Source organism: Sturnus vulgaris, chromosome 5 (genome assembly GCF_052056855.1).
Source record: "Sturnus vulgaris isolate bStuVul1 chromosome 5, bStuVul1.hap1, whole genome shotgun sequence".
Classification (NCBI taxonomy): domain Eukaryota; kingdom Metazoa; phylum Chordata; class Aves; order Passeriformes; family Sturnidae; genus Sturnus; species Sturnus vulgaris.
The window spans coordinates 34872661-34886290 of NC_142247.1; the positions used below are offsets into that span (position 1 = coordinate 34872661).

Genomic DNA, 13630 nt, shown 5'->3' on the forward strand with positions numbered 1-13630 from the left:
GTTTGGAAGAGCAGGGGCTCCCCTGCATTTCAGCTGGGACAAATGTTTTTCTGGTGATTCTATTGCTAGCAGTGAGGTTTTGTTCATCTGGGAGTTGACAGATAATCTGTGTTCTGCTGTGGGAGGGAGAAGTTCCTTTCAGTCTCTCTGATTTTGAAAATTTCAAATCAAGATGCAGCACTCTAGCTGTTGTTACATTAAAACGTGGCAAAAATGTAAGATGGGTAAGCTCCTTATGACTGATACATAATTTTAAGTGACATGATAATAAGACACTTTAGGCTCTTCAGGTAGAGACTGAAAGAGTGATGAATTATACTGGCTTTTAGAATTAGCATGGTAGCATCTGGTAGCTTTATATATCTGAGTATGTTCTAGTCATCCATTATTGAAGTGAGTAAGAAGCTGGAAACTAGAGTAAGTATTCTTTCATAAAGATGTCTCCCTGTTAATATAGTGACTCTGGCTGGGCATATTACTATTAAAGAGTGAAAGATCAATGTCATGCTGAAAATTGACAAAAATTTGTTTTTGTTTCTTGTTTGTTTTGGTTTTTTTTCCCAGATCACTTTGAAGAGATGTACAAGGTGATGCTTCAGCTTAATCAGACCTACTATGTTATTCCCAAAGGTGAATGTCTGCCCTACTTCAGCTTCAGTGAAATAGCCAAGAAAGGAATTGAAGGTTCATACAGTGATAATCCAATTATCCGACATGCTTCAGTTGCTAACAAATGGAAAACTATCCACCTAATCATGCATAGTGGCATGAACACAACTGTGATCTATTTTAACCTTACATTCCTAAATAAAAATGATGAAGAGTTTAAAATGCAAATAGCTGTTGAAGTTGATACTAGAGAGGAACCAAAACAGAACACAACTTCCGTGCAAAAATCTAACTCTGATTTTAAAAGTGTAACTTCAGTACCAGAAGCTGAAATGATATTTGAGGATATTCCAGAAGAAAAACGCTTTCCAAAAGTCAGGAGACGTCGAAATGGCACAAAAGAGAGTGTACCTGAAGAGCTGATAATCCCATCAGTAAATGTGTCTCTTCTTCCTGAAGATGTCCAACTAGCACTGCAGAAACTGGACTTAAAACTACTAAATGGTGATATAACTCAGAAAGGATATAATCTATCCAAGGCTACTCTCCTGAGACCTTTCCAGTTTTTAACCACAGCAAAGAGTATTGTAGGCCTGGAAAAAAAGGGCATGCATAATCATTCAGAAGATCAGAAGACCCAGAGCAGCTGGGAGAAGCCTTATAAAGATCTAAATAATGGCAAAATAAAAACAGTAAAAACAAAGGAAGAAGTTCCCTCAAGGGTTATGGGAACAAAGGGGACTGTTGTGACAATGAGCACAAATAAGCATATTTATAAAGTACAGCCTAAAGCCACACTTCACTCCCAGAGCATGGGGAAAAAAAATGAAACTCGAGAAAAAGTATTGAATGCACTCATATTAAGGGAAACACAGAAATCAAAACATACTGGGAATTTTGATACTGGAGAAGGCGCACAGGGGGTGGAAGGAGTAAAAAGGCGTGAGCAGGTGGATGCAAATATAAAGGAGGGGCTAGTGGGAAGAAAATTACAGTCTTATGCTGGAAGTTACCAAGGCTTTTTGCCATGGGAGAAAAAGAAGTATTTCCAAGACCTTCTTGATGTGAGTATCTTAATGTCATACCTTACTGGAATAGTTGCATCTTTCTACATTTATTGGAATACTTTTAATATCATTTATACATTTGAAATGTGCTTTGCCTTTGAGGCAAATGCTGGGATTATTTTGAAAGATACTTTACACATAAAATGTGACTTGTTTATGATCTGTGCCTCTCTTAGCTAGATGGTAAAAGCCAGATAACTATTTCTGTTTCCTTTCTACTACCTTTTCTTGGTCAAATTAATTTTTTGTTAATTGTATGTTGTCCCAGGGCTATTGCTCAGATACATATAGCACTGTACAAGGAAGCTTAAATTTTGTTTTGATTGCATTTATGCCGGTATGGGTTCAGTTTAAATACATGTTTAAAAATGCAGAAAATGGGTATAATGATAAATACTTAAATTCTAAAAGGTAAATTGAAAGTCTGCAAAGAAACTGCATATCTAGATTGCGTCAAGCAAATGCATAGGAAATTTCCTCTGCTTCCATCCAATGCATTTTGGCAGTTTTGAAAAGCTCTAGAAGAGAAGATACTGTGCTTCAGTTGGTAGCAGCTGCCTTGACCTATTTCACATAGCAAAGGGCTACGTCTCTCTGTTCATCTGTTAATTGAATTTTGCATGAAGAATCTTTATATTCATAGGATTTAATTTATCAAATATGGATGAATAATCTGCAAAAAAAAAAAGGCAGTATTACAAATAAATCTGATGACAAATAGGGCACTTAGTGTGTGTAAGGTGTCAGAGCACAAATATAAAGGAAGCCTTTTCTAGAGTAGTTTTCCTCAAGCATGAAAGCTTTAAGGAAAAGTTTCTTTTATTTCTTTTTAAAGGAAGATCTAAGGAATATGAAGAAAAATATTTTAAAATTCTTCTCCCATTTTCAGATACGGAAAGAGTTGGCAGTTGGCTGAAATGTCGTTTTTCCTGTATGTCTAGTGTTTTCTGACTTTTTCAGTAATGTAACCTAGATTTATGCCTGTCCTGCTCTTCAGGAAGAAGAGTCATTAGTCAAACAAATGTCATACTTTACTGAAGGTAAACATTTTGGAAGACAGCTGAAAGATACATTTGCTGATTCCCTTCGATATGTAAATAAGCTGTTAAATAGCAAGTTTGGATTTACATCTCGTAAAGTTCCTGCTCATATGCCTCACATGATTGACCGTACTGTTATGCAAGAGCTCCAGGATATGTGAGTTTGGTTTTGCTTGAAATAATGTAAAACTGTGGGAAATTCTACCTTTTTGTTGCTTTGCTGCACCCATTTCCAGTGTGTTAATGGCTACTCATTAAAATTATGTTTTGGAAAAGGAAATAAGAAATTTTTTATAACATGATAGTTGGGATACAATGAGATTTTTAAAGCACTTTTGAAATTCTGGATAAGAATTTATTTTTACATAAGGAATGTTTTCTTCAACAAATTAGAGTGCTAAATGAGTTTTCATTCCTATCTAGGTTTCCTGAGGAGTTTGACAAGACATCATTTCACAAAGTGCGTCACTCTGAAGATATGCAGTTTGCTTTTTCATATTTCTACTATCTTATGAGTGCAGTTCAGCCACTGAACATTTCTCAGATCTTTGATGAGGTTGATACAGACCAGTCAGGCATCTTGTCTGACCGAGAGATTCGCACATTGGCCACGAGGATCCATGAACTACCATTAAGTTTGCAGGTACTCCTTCCTTACAGATTAACTTTTAGAGCAACTTCAATTTTAAAGTCCAAAATGGTTAAAATAAAACGAGTCAAATTTTTATCCTTGCTTGTAGCGTTAGTAACATTTGGCAATTTTTAAATATTACCTGGAAAATATAGCATTGTGTTCTACTTATCATTGTTTGATTGCTTTCTTCTGTGGATCCAGTCTGCGATTAAAGTGAGTTCTAGCAGCTTCAGGAAAATGGCTCACTGCAGTCGTTGAGTTCAAGGAAACAGTATGAGTTTGTCCAAAAAAAAGTTCACTGCCAAGAATTGAATACTGCTGTGCTTGGTGTAGTTTCTGTACATAGTAAAAGAGGGTTCTTGCCCTGAGGAATTTGTGGCCTAAAGAAAGAACTGAGAAAAAGGATATCAAGGAAGTCATACTAGTAAGTAGTATGATCATATACACAGACTCATGCTTCTGTTCTTCTAGGAGCCCCATAAACAGAGACACGGTTTTTGTAGGACTTGGATTCTTAAACATACAGGTAGAGAACAAAGCATATACTGGTTTTCCTTTTCAGAGAGGAAATGATACGAGCCAGTGAACAATCTGTTTGTGACACAAGGCACAAAATCATTGGCATAGTCGGAACACAGCCGTGCTTTAGTGTGTTCCTGGCCTGTACCTTAATCAGAAAATCCTTTTGTCCTTGCTGTTAACTCTTCTGTTTGTTTGCTTGATTTGGAATTGAATATGCCATTGTTGATTTGGGAACTCTGTACTGTCCTGACATTATTAGTAAAGGTGTGCTTTTAATTTTAAATTAATTCATACCTTATCTGGTCTCAATTAAACTCTGTGCTGAGCATTTGCTTTACTTTATAAGGAGTCCCACTGACTTAGCAGTTACTGAAATGGGGTCTGCTGAGTATTAAGTCTTCTTTTGATGACAGAAGCATGGAAATTTCTTATGTAGATAACGTTAAATACATTTGTGCACCTTGGGTTTTTAGAGCTATGTCAGTGAGAAAACAGTAGGATTTTAAATAGGTTTTTTTTCCCTTTCTTTCTGTTAGGATTTGACGGGTCTAGAACAAATGCTAATAAATTGCTCTAAGGCTCTCCCTGCCAACATCACTCAGATCCATGTTATTCCTCCAACTCAGGAAGCATACTATGATCCAAATCTGGTAAGAAACATTGACCTTAAAAGATGCTTATTTTCTTTCCTGAGTATGTACTTACTTTAAAAGCTGGTTTGATTTCTAAAAGGAAAGTATTTTAAAAATTACTACTTGTATCTACATGAAATAAGCATTACAAAATGAAAATTCTATAGGCTGCTTCCTAATTTACTAACCCTTAATTTTATTTAAAAGCAGAGAAAAGCTGAGATTTAGGATGTTATAATTGGGATTTAAAAAGTCATCCTTGTTAAGAAAATGTACTGTTGTGAACCAAAAAGACGGTAAGCCCAATACCTCTCTGACTAGAACTTCCTGATAAATCTTTATCTGAATTATAACCCATTTATTTAAAAAACACCATAAAATCTAAAACATCTCTGTTGTAAAGAGATTGCCTGGCCAGTTTTACTGACGGCTTTTATCAGAGGAATATCAGACAACTGTCAAGTGAGGTAGAATTTTTGAGTATTTTACTGAGAATGAAGTTGCAATGTTTTTGCCAAAAAGTAATAGGTATTTTTCAGATATTATTTGTAAAATAGGAAATTGTGATGTTATGCACTAGTATTGTTTTTTTCCCTCCACACCTGATAACAGCTATTGCTTTTGATTCTTCCAGGAGAGTCAAGTGTGCAGGCCTCTCTAGCTGTAATACAAGTTTTCTTACAAAATACACCCTTTATAACACACTGTAATTTTCAGTAACCTATAATCTAACCGATGTTTTCTTCCAGCCTCCAGTAACCAAAAACCTAGTGACTAATTGCAAACCTGTGACTGACAGGATTCGTAAGGCTTACAAGGACAAAAACAAATACAGGTATGTTGTGGCATTCCTGTGAAAAGAGATTGTGTTGTAAAACCATAGGAGGAGGGACAAATACACACATAACCCAAATGTGTGCTAACAAGTCTAAACTCAACCTATTTTAATAGTGGAACTAAAGAAACATACTGTTGTTAACTTACATAAGTTTCATTCATTGTGCAGAGTGATGTGGGATTTTCATAGTTCGCATAGCAGACTAAATACTTCCATGTTACTTGAGTAATTTCCTAATTTGTGTTGTACAACAGTAAGCCAGAGTATGTTTGGATGGCTAGAGAGTGAGTGCAGTTCAAGCAGCATAGAAAGAAGGAAACAGCCTTCCTGTACCTAGAAGTTGTAAACCTACTTCATCCTTCCTTCTACTGAAGCTTAAAAAAAGAAAAGAACAGAACAAGCATTTTAGTCTTAACTACCTTGTACCTTTCTTGTGGGATGGAGGAGTGACAGTGGCATGAGCTTTGTAAGTGGAGGAGGTTCTCAGGTGAGACTTGAAGAAGCCTTTAAGGTGCTTTCTTATATCGAGATAAGTGAAGTGATAAATATAAGTGTGGTATCTACCATTAGTAAGACTATTAACCTTCAGTCAAATGCTCATATTTTATATGCTTTCTCTTAGAATTCAGATCTATGATTGATAGGTGGTTAGTTATAAATCTACAGAAAAGTGGTTCTGTGCAAGAGCGTTAGCTGAAAAATTTAAATGTATTGATAGAAAGCAAATGGCAAATTTTAATGAAGGTTGGCCAGTCAGATTAGAAATGTTGCTCAATAATGTTAAATACAAGATTGATATTTGTTGAACCAGACTTTAGGCTGTTCTACTAATGTATAAATATTATTTCAACAACAAGGTTTGAAATCATGGGAGAAGAGGAAATTGCCTTCAAAATGATTCGCACAAATGTCTCTCACGTAGTTGGTCAGCTGGATGACATACGAAAAAATCCCAGGTATCCTGTTTTGTGTGAAGCTGTGAGATAGTTTTAATTTTCTGATTTGATTTCTTTTTTTTTGTATTTAAAAGAATTTATTGTCATGTGTTTCTAAACTGTGTGTTGCAGAGCACGACAAATTTGAACCCAAAATACTTCTTATTTTTTCAGTTTGACTGAAAGCTGACTCCTGTTTCTGTTATGCTGGGGGCTATCTCAATAATTTGTAACATTTTTATTTATCTAAAATATTTGAAAACTTAGAAACTTCAGCTATTTTTGAAGCTTTCATTGTTTTCATTCTAGAGCGCATACAGTTTATATTGCAGGCAATTTTATTTTAAAGGAAGAACTTTTTGAACCTGCTTTATGCAGGTATAGTATACTAGGAGTTAGGTGTGGATTATTTTGTTACTAAATCCGTTTTGCATATTCATTGTGCTTTCAAGCTCTTTTACTACACGGAAAGAATCTTGCTTGTGTCTTCAGAAAACCAGAGTTTTCTGCCAGTTTAATGAGCTTGGCTGCAAGAAGAGGTCTGACAAATGTCAAAAGGCAGAGCAAGGAGGAAAGTAGAACCAGGTACCTTGGGCCAGGGAAAGTGAAGCCTCTTTTGGTCACAGAAAACTGTTAGGTAATCACAGCTGCCTGTGAAGCTATAGCATAATTTATATTAGTAGATAAAGAGTAGATTTCTACTTTCCTCTCAACACTGCACTACTTTTGCTGGGTTATTTATTCAGAAAGGGAGATGCTAGTCTTGAGACATTTTACACTGAAGGTGGTTTGTATCTATGCTGTTTGTTCCAAAGAGTGCCTTCTGGCCACACAATTCCTGCATTCCAGTTGCCACAATGATCCCTTTTAAAAGAAAAGCAGGCAGTGCTCTAGCTCATCCTGCTGCTTCCTTTTCCTTCTCTATTTCTTTGTCTGCTGGCTACATGTTGTTGTTTTTTAAAGGTAGGAGTGATTTGTTAGGCTCAGAGAGGCCTGAATAACAAGTTTCTTACCGTCAGTGTTCACGAGTGAGACGGAGTTGATTACCTGGGCTCCATTCTTGCAGAGTACAGTGCAGTACTGTCCTCGTATCTTGTTAACAAAGGAGAACTGGCACAGTTATGTGGGCATGCCATTTCCTTCTCTTTGCCACGTTTTCCTTGCATACAAACCAATAATTATAACCAGTCTCTAAAAGCAGGTTTTTAGTTCCTGTCTTGGAATGAACTAAAAGTGTAATTCACTTTTGATCTCCCAGAAAAGTTTGGTTTGCACCCTTAAGACAAAGTGAGCATAAATTGTCTAGGCATTAATTCGGGGATATCCAAAGGAATATCATGTTTGGTTTCTTTTGGATTAATTTAAACAGTCTTTCCATTAGAAATGGGCTAATACCCTCATTAATCCCATACTTCGCTGTGTGTAGCATCTTCTCAGTCTGTAAGCTGTGTCTCTTTTTGATGAAGCTACACAGGAATATACATTCTAGGAATACAGCTACTGCATTCCCAGGACTAATGAGCTGCCAGTCCAAGGGACGAGGTCAGGGATAGTCCAGAGTAAACTCCCAAAATGCTTAGTGTACCCATGATTGCCATAACCAGCTGCTTTGCATAGTATTACTTGATACAGGAGACTCAGCCTGCTCGTTTTTGGAGAAGCATAGTTTTTCTTCTCAGATGTAGCAATTTGAATGCCTCCTTATCCCCCTTGTCTAGAGCAAGGTTACCAGTTACGTGAGATGCAGTACATTGCCATTCAGTGCTAATTCAGTATGGGCTGATATAGAAGCTCCAGAGTTCTGCTTATTTCCAGATTCTTGCAGAAGTCTGAACTTCGCTCTTTGAAAGAGCACACCATACTATAGAGAATACAGCTGACCAGAACTGCTTATTTACAAAGGTTAGCAGTGACAAGGCATATGTCACCAGATATAATTTCTGCCTCTGGGGAAAATGTTGGGGTCTTGTATCTCACAATATAAATAAAGCACATAGCCTTGCCCAAATGTGGGAAGGGGAATTTTTGTTGTCAAGCACCAGGTCAGAGTGGCCAGGAATACTTGGCAGTCTAGCACACTAGCTGCTGCTTTAGTTTCAATTATTTGCAGTTCCATGTTTCTTACGTGAGAAACAGCTCTCTGCGGGAGCCATTATTGGGAGCATGCTTATTTGGTCATAGTGATTTCCATGTACATTCTATCCAAATTGTTGTTGTTTGTATTTTGGTTGGCTATACAAGTTCAGCTTTGGGTCTGTGATTCGACAGACCAATTTATGTAATGTTCTCAGTAAACCAAAGCCTGGGGACTAAGCTTTGCCCTCTCTTATACAATTTGATGTAATTTTTATGTTGATTTTGCTCTAAAGAATTTAGCATGCACACTAAAATATTAATTATTTAGTATGTTTCCCTCTTACAGTGGAGCTCAATTTGGTATTTAAGAGACTTTACTTGTATAATTCAAAAGTATAAAAATCCATACCCAGATTGTTATGCTCTATTCAATGGGCTCTGGGATGGTGCACACTCTAGTGCCCATTAGATGGCAGCATCATAAACTGGAAATGTGGCCTGTCACTGCATTCTTCTGAGGTTTTGATTTGCTATCAATCCTAGTGCTCTTAGAATTAAAATAAAATTAATTTTAAATTATGCAACAATAAAAAGATATCTGTTTTTTAAATTATATGGTTTCAATTTTGTTTTAAAGGATTATGTTTGTGTTATTGGTTTGGCAATACCTTTGCTATATTATCAAGGAAATATTCTAACAATATCATCTTGTTTTCTAGAAAATTTGTTTGTCTAAATGACAACATTGATCACAATCATAAGGATGCACAAACAGTGAAAGCAGTGCTTAGGGATTTTTATGAGTCGATGTTTCCCATCCCTTCCCAATTTGAACTGCCAAGAGAATATCGGAATCGTTTCCTTCACATGCATGAACTCCAAGAATGGTATGTTCCACGAGTTCTTTTCAAGTTACTGTAGTGCAGTAATATATCATTACCTAAGATACTGCTAGCAAGCTGGTTTTCCCCCAGTATTGTCATGAAAGAGTTAACAGCGAAACAAGCGTGGCAAGATTTGAATGGACTAAATTATGAGGTCTGCAGGATTTGGGCTTTTCCAGTACTTAAATAGTCATCAACATCTTATCAATTGGTCTTAACCTACTGCAAACAAAAGTTGTTGGTTTGTTCCTTTGTGTGGATTTAAAAAAAATAAAACAGGAATTCTGGCTTTCTTTAAATGTAAAACTCCCTCCCCTCCAACCATTGTTACATTTCTTACTTAGAGATTTTTTTCAATCTGTCACATAGTAATAACAGTCTGGATAAAAATTAGAAAATATATATGTATGTCTCATTTTTGCATAATATATGGAATTTTTGCATGTGTTTATCTCTTGCCATTTTATAAATAACAACTAAAGAAATTGAAGTCATTTACTTGAGAAGATAAACAAAATATTGACAGATACAGTGACAAAAATGACACAAGACTAATATAAGTCAACTTGTTGCTGATCAGGAAATCATGAAAAATAGCTGTTAATAAGAAAATAGAAAATATTAGAGGAACTGGGAAAGGAATCAGAAGGATTGTAGGTGTGATTGTAGTGCTACAGGTCCCGCCGTAGTAGTGGTGGAGGGAGCAGGGGGAAAACCCATTTCAGCAGTAAGCTTTTAGAAATTTGTTCTGGAGGAGTAGACACAATGTTGGCTTCCTTTTAGAGACCTTCCATCAAGACTTTTTGTAGCTATAAATGATGCTTTATTTTGACTTGTTGATTCTACCACGATGCGTTACGGCAGGCTAAAGTGCTGGTGGAAATCAAAGTATTTTCAGAATCACAGTACAGCAGCCCAGGTTGGCAGGGACCTCAAAAGATCATCTGGTCCAACATTTCATGGGAAAAGGTGCCTAGATGAGACTGTCTCCTGCCAGCTCTCAAGTTATACTATATAGTAGCCAGTCTCTCCCAGCTACAGGTATGTAACTGTAGCACATCAGGGAGTTGCAAAACCGTATTTGCCACATGGAGATGTGGCACCTGGGGACATAGTTTAGGTGTGAACTTGGCAGTGTTAGCTTAACAGCTGGACTCGATCTTTGAGGTCTTTTCTAACCTAAAAGATTCTATGATCTAGCACCCTGAGCAGCCATGTGTTGGAAACTTCCAGTGGTGCAGACTCTACCCTGTCTCTGGTGGGGGGAGACTGCTCCAGAAATGAATTTGACTGTAAAAAGGATTTCATTACCAAGATGAAGCCTCTCCCAGTCCAACTCATAACTGTTGCCCCTTGTCCTCTCTTTGTGGCTCTACATGAAGAGAGAGCCTATGTCCTCTTTTTGTCACCCTTTAAGTACTGGAAAAAACTTTAATTGCATGTTTTGTGGAAACTCTTTAAATATTTGCATTTATGATATATGAAGTTGTTTTTCTGTTTTCTTCTTTCTTTGTTCAGGAGGGCATATAGAGACAAGCTCAAATTCTGGACCCACTGTGTTCTAGTAACACTTATTGTATTTACAGTCATCTCATTTTTTGCTGAACAGGTAAAGTTAATATCTTCTGATCAAATATGTATAACACTTAACAGATTGTGGAATCTTCAGGATAACATTGGATGGAATTTTTTAAATAGCTTTTGAAGAGTAGCTAGGATTTTCCCTTCATAAAAGAAGTAAAGATGTTACATGACCCATGATTAGATTGCTTTAAGTCACCATGTTGAGATTCCTTGAAAAGAGAGTCACATGGGGAGAAGGAGAGTAGCACCTTCTCAGGTGCCTTGTGACATAAAAGTCTATCACCAGTGTGCTCACATTCAGTAATTGTTTTTGAAATTCTTTGTCTGTTAACATGGATATTGGTAGAAGTGTATAGTAAGTTAAGAGGAAGGAAAATTGCTCCAGAAGGGGATCTTATTTTACTTAAAGGCCTTATCAAAATCTCTTCCCTAAGTAATTGCAAAGACTCCTACTGAATTCAAAAGCTTTTGAATCTGACTCAATGGAGAAAAAACCTTTGACCTCTGCAAGCTTAAAATGGCTTTCTTGAACATGATTAGTCGTGCTAAACTCAGAGGGAGTCAATGGAACAAATCATATGGGTAATTCTTTGCAGGTTGGGGCCTTAAGTAACACTTTCCGTGGTCTGATGAAGAGAGTGTAATTCTTAAAAGGTTGGCTTTTGATTATTATTTCTTCCCACCTGTAACTTCTGCATGACTCTTTCTTTCCCTCGATTTTCAGCCTTTTTTTATAAATTAGAAAACTCCATTAGTAACTTGATTTTGGAAAGGGATACTCAACTCAGTGGTACAGTTAGGAATCTACCCTTTTAAGATGCCAGCTTTGTGCTGATCTTTTAAAAACAGAATTTAGCCCGTTGCTAATTTAAATATACAAATTATCTTTAAAATAATCAGAATAAAGGCATGGTGTATTTTTCACTTTCTGCTTGTATTCTGATTATTGAGAAGTCTAGTGGAAATGTGCACATCGAATAGATGAATTGGAGTAAAAAATGCCTTTCTGGTATAATCAGAGAAAATAGTACAGTGCTGAGTATTTACCATGGGTGGTAGAGATTTGATAGTGTTTAGGATGAAAACCTGACCAGCTGTGGACCTTTAGCCCAGCAGAGAACTACATACTGTGTTTTTTTCTCTCCTCAGCTAATTGCACTTAAACGAAAGATTTTTCCAAGGAGAAGGATCCAAAAAGAAGTTGGTCATGAACAAATCAAAGTGTAGAAGAGCTTTATTCTGGAGATCAGTCTACCTCAAGCTGTGATTAAGCATTTTAAATGTCTCTTTCATAAGTGTCTTTTCTGGTTTGCCATCTTACTACACTGATATGAAGAAAAAAATCATGCACCTACATTCGAATCTCTGCAGTACTCTTCATGATATAAAAGCTGCTGGGGCTGTGACAATGCGAAATAACAACAACAAATAATTGCAGGACACCTGTACATAGGCAGTTTTCAACAGATCTTACTTTACAACTCTTAGTTCATGGCCGTGCTATCCTTTTTTATAAAAAGGGTTACCTAAACAAATGTAACTGCATTTATTGCAGTGGATGTTGCCAACTAGATAAACTGTTGGAAGGAGAAGTTGTTTGGGATCAGCTTAAGAAGTCCTTGATCTTGCATTCCAGAGCATTTTGCAAATTTCTGTCATTGCTGCTTTTTTTTTTTAGCCCTCTGGGGAAAATTGAGAAAATTATGTAACTTGTCATTTAAATTTAAAATACTTTTATAGATGTTGACATTCTTTAAAGCACAGTGACAATTTATCTCCCTATTTGTAGTGTATAATTGGGATTTGAAAGAAAGATATGCTACTAAAAATTACACAGTAACAACATCTAACAGTTTATTTAAAAGATATTTTATATCTAGTGTATTATACTCCCAAGAATACATAAAGAAATGGTGTTATTTCCTGGCTTGATTACAAAAAGGGTTGTAATCAAAGGAAAACGATCAAGGTAAAATATTTTACAAGCATTGTAAATAAAAAAAGCAAAAGTGCCTCTATATGAATAGGTAACAAGCTGTTTCAAAGTAGAAAAGTATGGGGAGCAGTGTTTCACTCCATAAAACAATATTTGGACTGACATACAAAGCTGTGGTGTTTTTAAATTTAACAGGGTTTGGCCCTGTATTTTGCCGAGATATCGGAGTAGTGTGGTTTTATGTGGGAAAGGGTACTGAATCTTTTCGAGCAGAAATTTTTGGTGGTGTATCTTCACTTAATTGTATTAGCAGAATTCAAAAAGCATTAATTTTTGTAATCGGATGATGTACAAAATGTGCGTGCATATGTATTGTAAGATATTTAGCTTGCTTTGGAATTAACTAAAACGCCATGAAAGTTTTGCCTGCCGTTTCTGTTTGAAAGTTAACCAAAGCTCACCTATTTTGGTAAATTAGCCAGGAATCTGTCTGAATCTTTATGTCAAAAGTTCTTATTTTTTTTTCCATTAAAAACCTTCCAGCTTTAATGCTTTAATAGTAATTTGAAGCACGGCTCCGTTCTCGGAGTGGGACGAAGCTTTTGAGCGGCGTGAGGCTCCGCGGGCGCTGCGGGCGCGGCCCCGCTCCTGAGGGCCGGCAGCGCCCGTTCCCTTCCCGCCCGTTCCCTTCCCGCCCGTTCCCTTCCCGCCCGTTCCCTTCCCGCCCGTTCCCTTCCCGCCCGTTCCCTTCCCGCCCGTTCCCTTCCCGCCCTTCTGCTCCCGCCGCCGGCGCTGAGGCGGCACTGCGCCCGTTCCCTTCCCGCCCGTCCCGCCCGGGAGGCCGCGGGAGCAGCCTCGGGGCTGCCAGGGGCT

General features: G+C 37.1%; 1 protein-coding gene across 2 annotated transcripts in view; it reads left to right on the forward strand.

Annotated features, from left to right (window-relative positions):
* Nucleotides 1-13306, forward strand: part of GNPTAB (N-acetylglucosamine-1-phosphate transferase subunits alpha and beta) — a 38556-nt gene extending 25250 nt beyond the window's left edge. Inside the window, exons 13-22 of one of the 2 annotated variants that reach the window (XM_014876985.2) lie at nucleotides 565-1673; nucleotides 2674-2873; nucleotides 3140-3359; nucleotides 4409-4522; nucleotides 5254-5339; nucleotides 6200-6298; nucleotides 9073-9240; nucleotides 10756-10846; nucleotides 11418-11475; nucleotides 11971-13306. In XM_014876985.2, the coding sequence (XP_014732471.1) occupies nucleotides 565-1673; nucleotides 2674-2873; nucleotides 3140-3359; nucleotides 4409-4522; nucleotides 5254-5339; nucleotides 6200-6298; nucleotides 9073-9240; nucleotides 10756-10846; nucleotides 11418-11465 (2135 nt within the window). In that variant the 3' untranslated portion in view covers nucleotides 11466-11475; nucleotides 11971-13306. The remainder of the gene's footprint in view (nucleotides 1-564; nucleotides 1674-2673; nucleotides 2874-3139; nucleotides 3360-4408; nucleotides 4523-5253; nucleotides 5340-6199; nucleotides 6299-9072; nucleotides 9241-10755; nucleotides 10847-11417; nucleotides 11476-11970) is intronic. The other variant, XM_014876983.2, reaches the window with a different exon arrangement.
* Nucleotides 13307-13630: the final 324 nt, after the last annotated feature.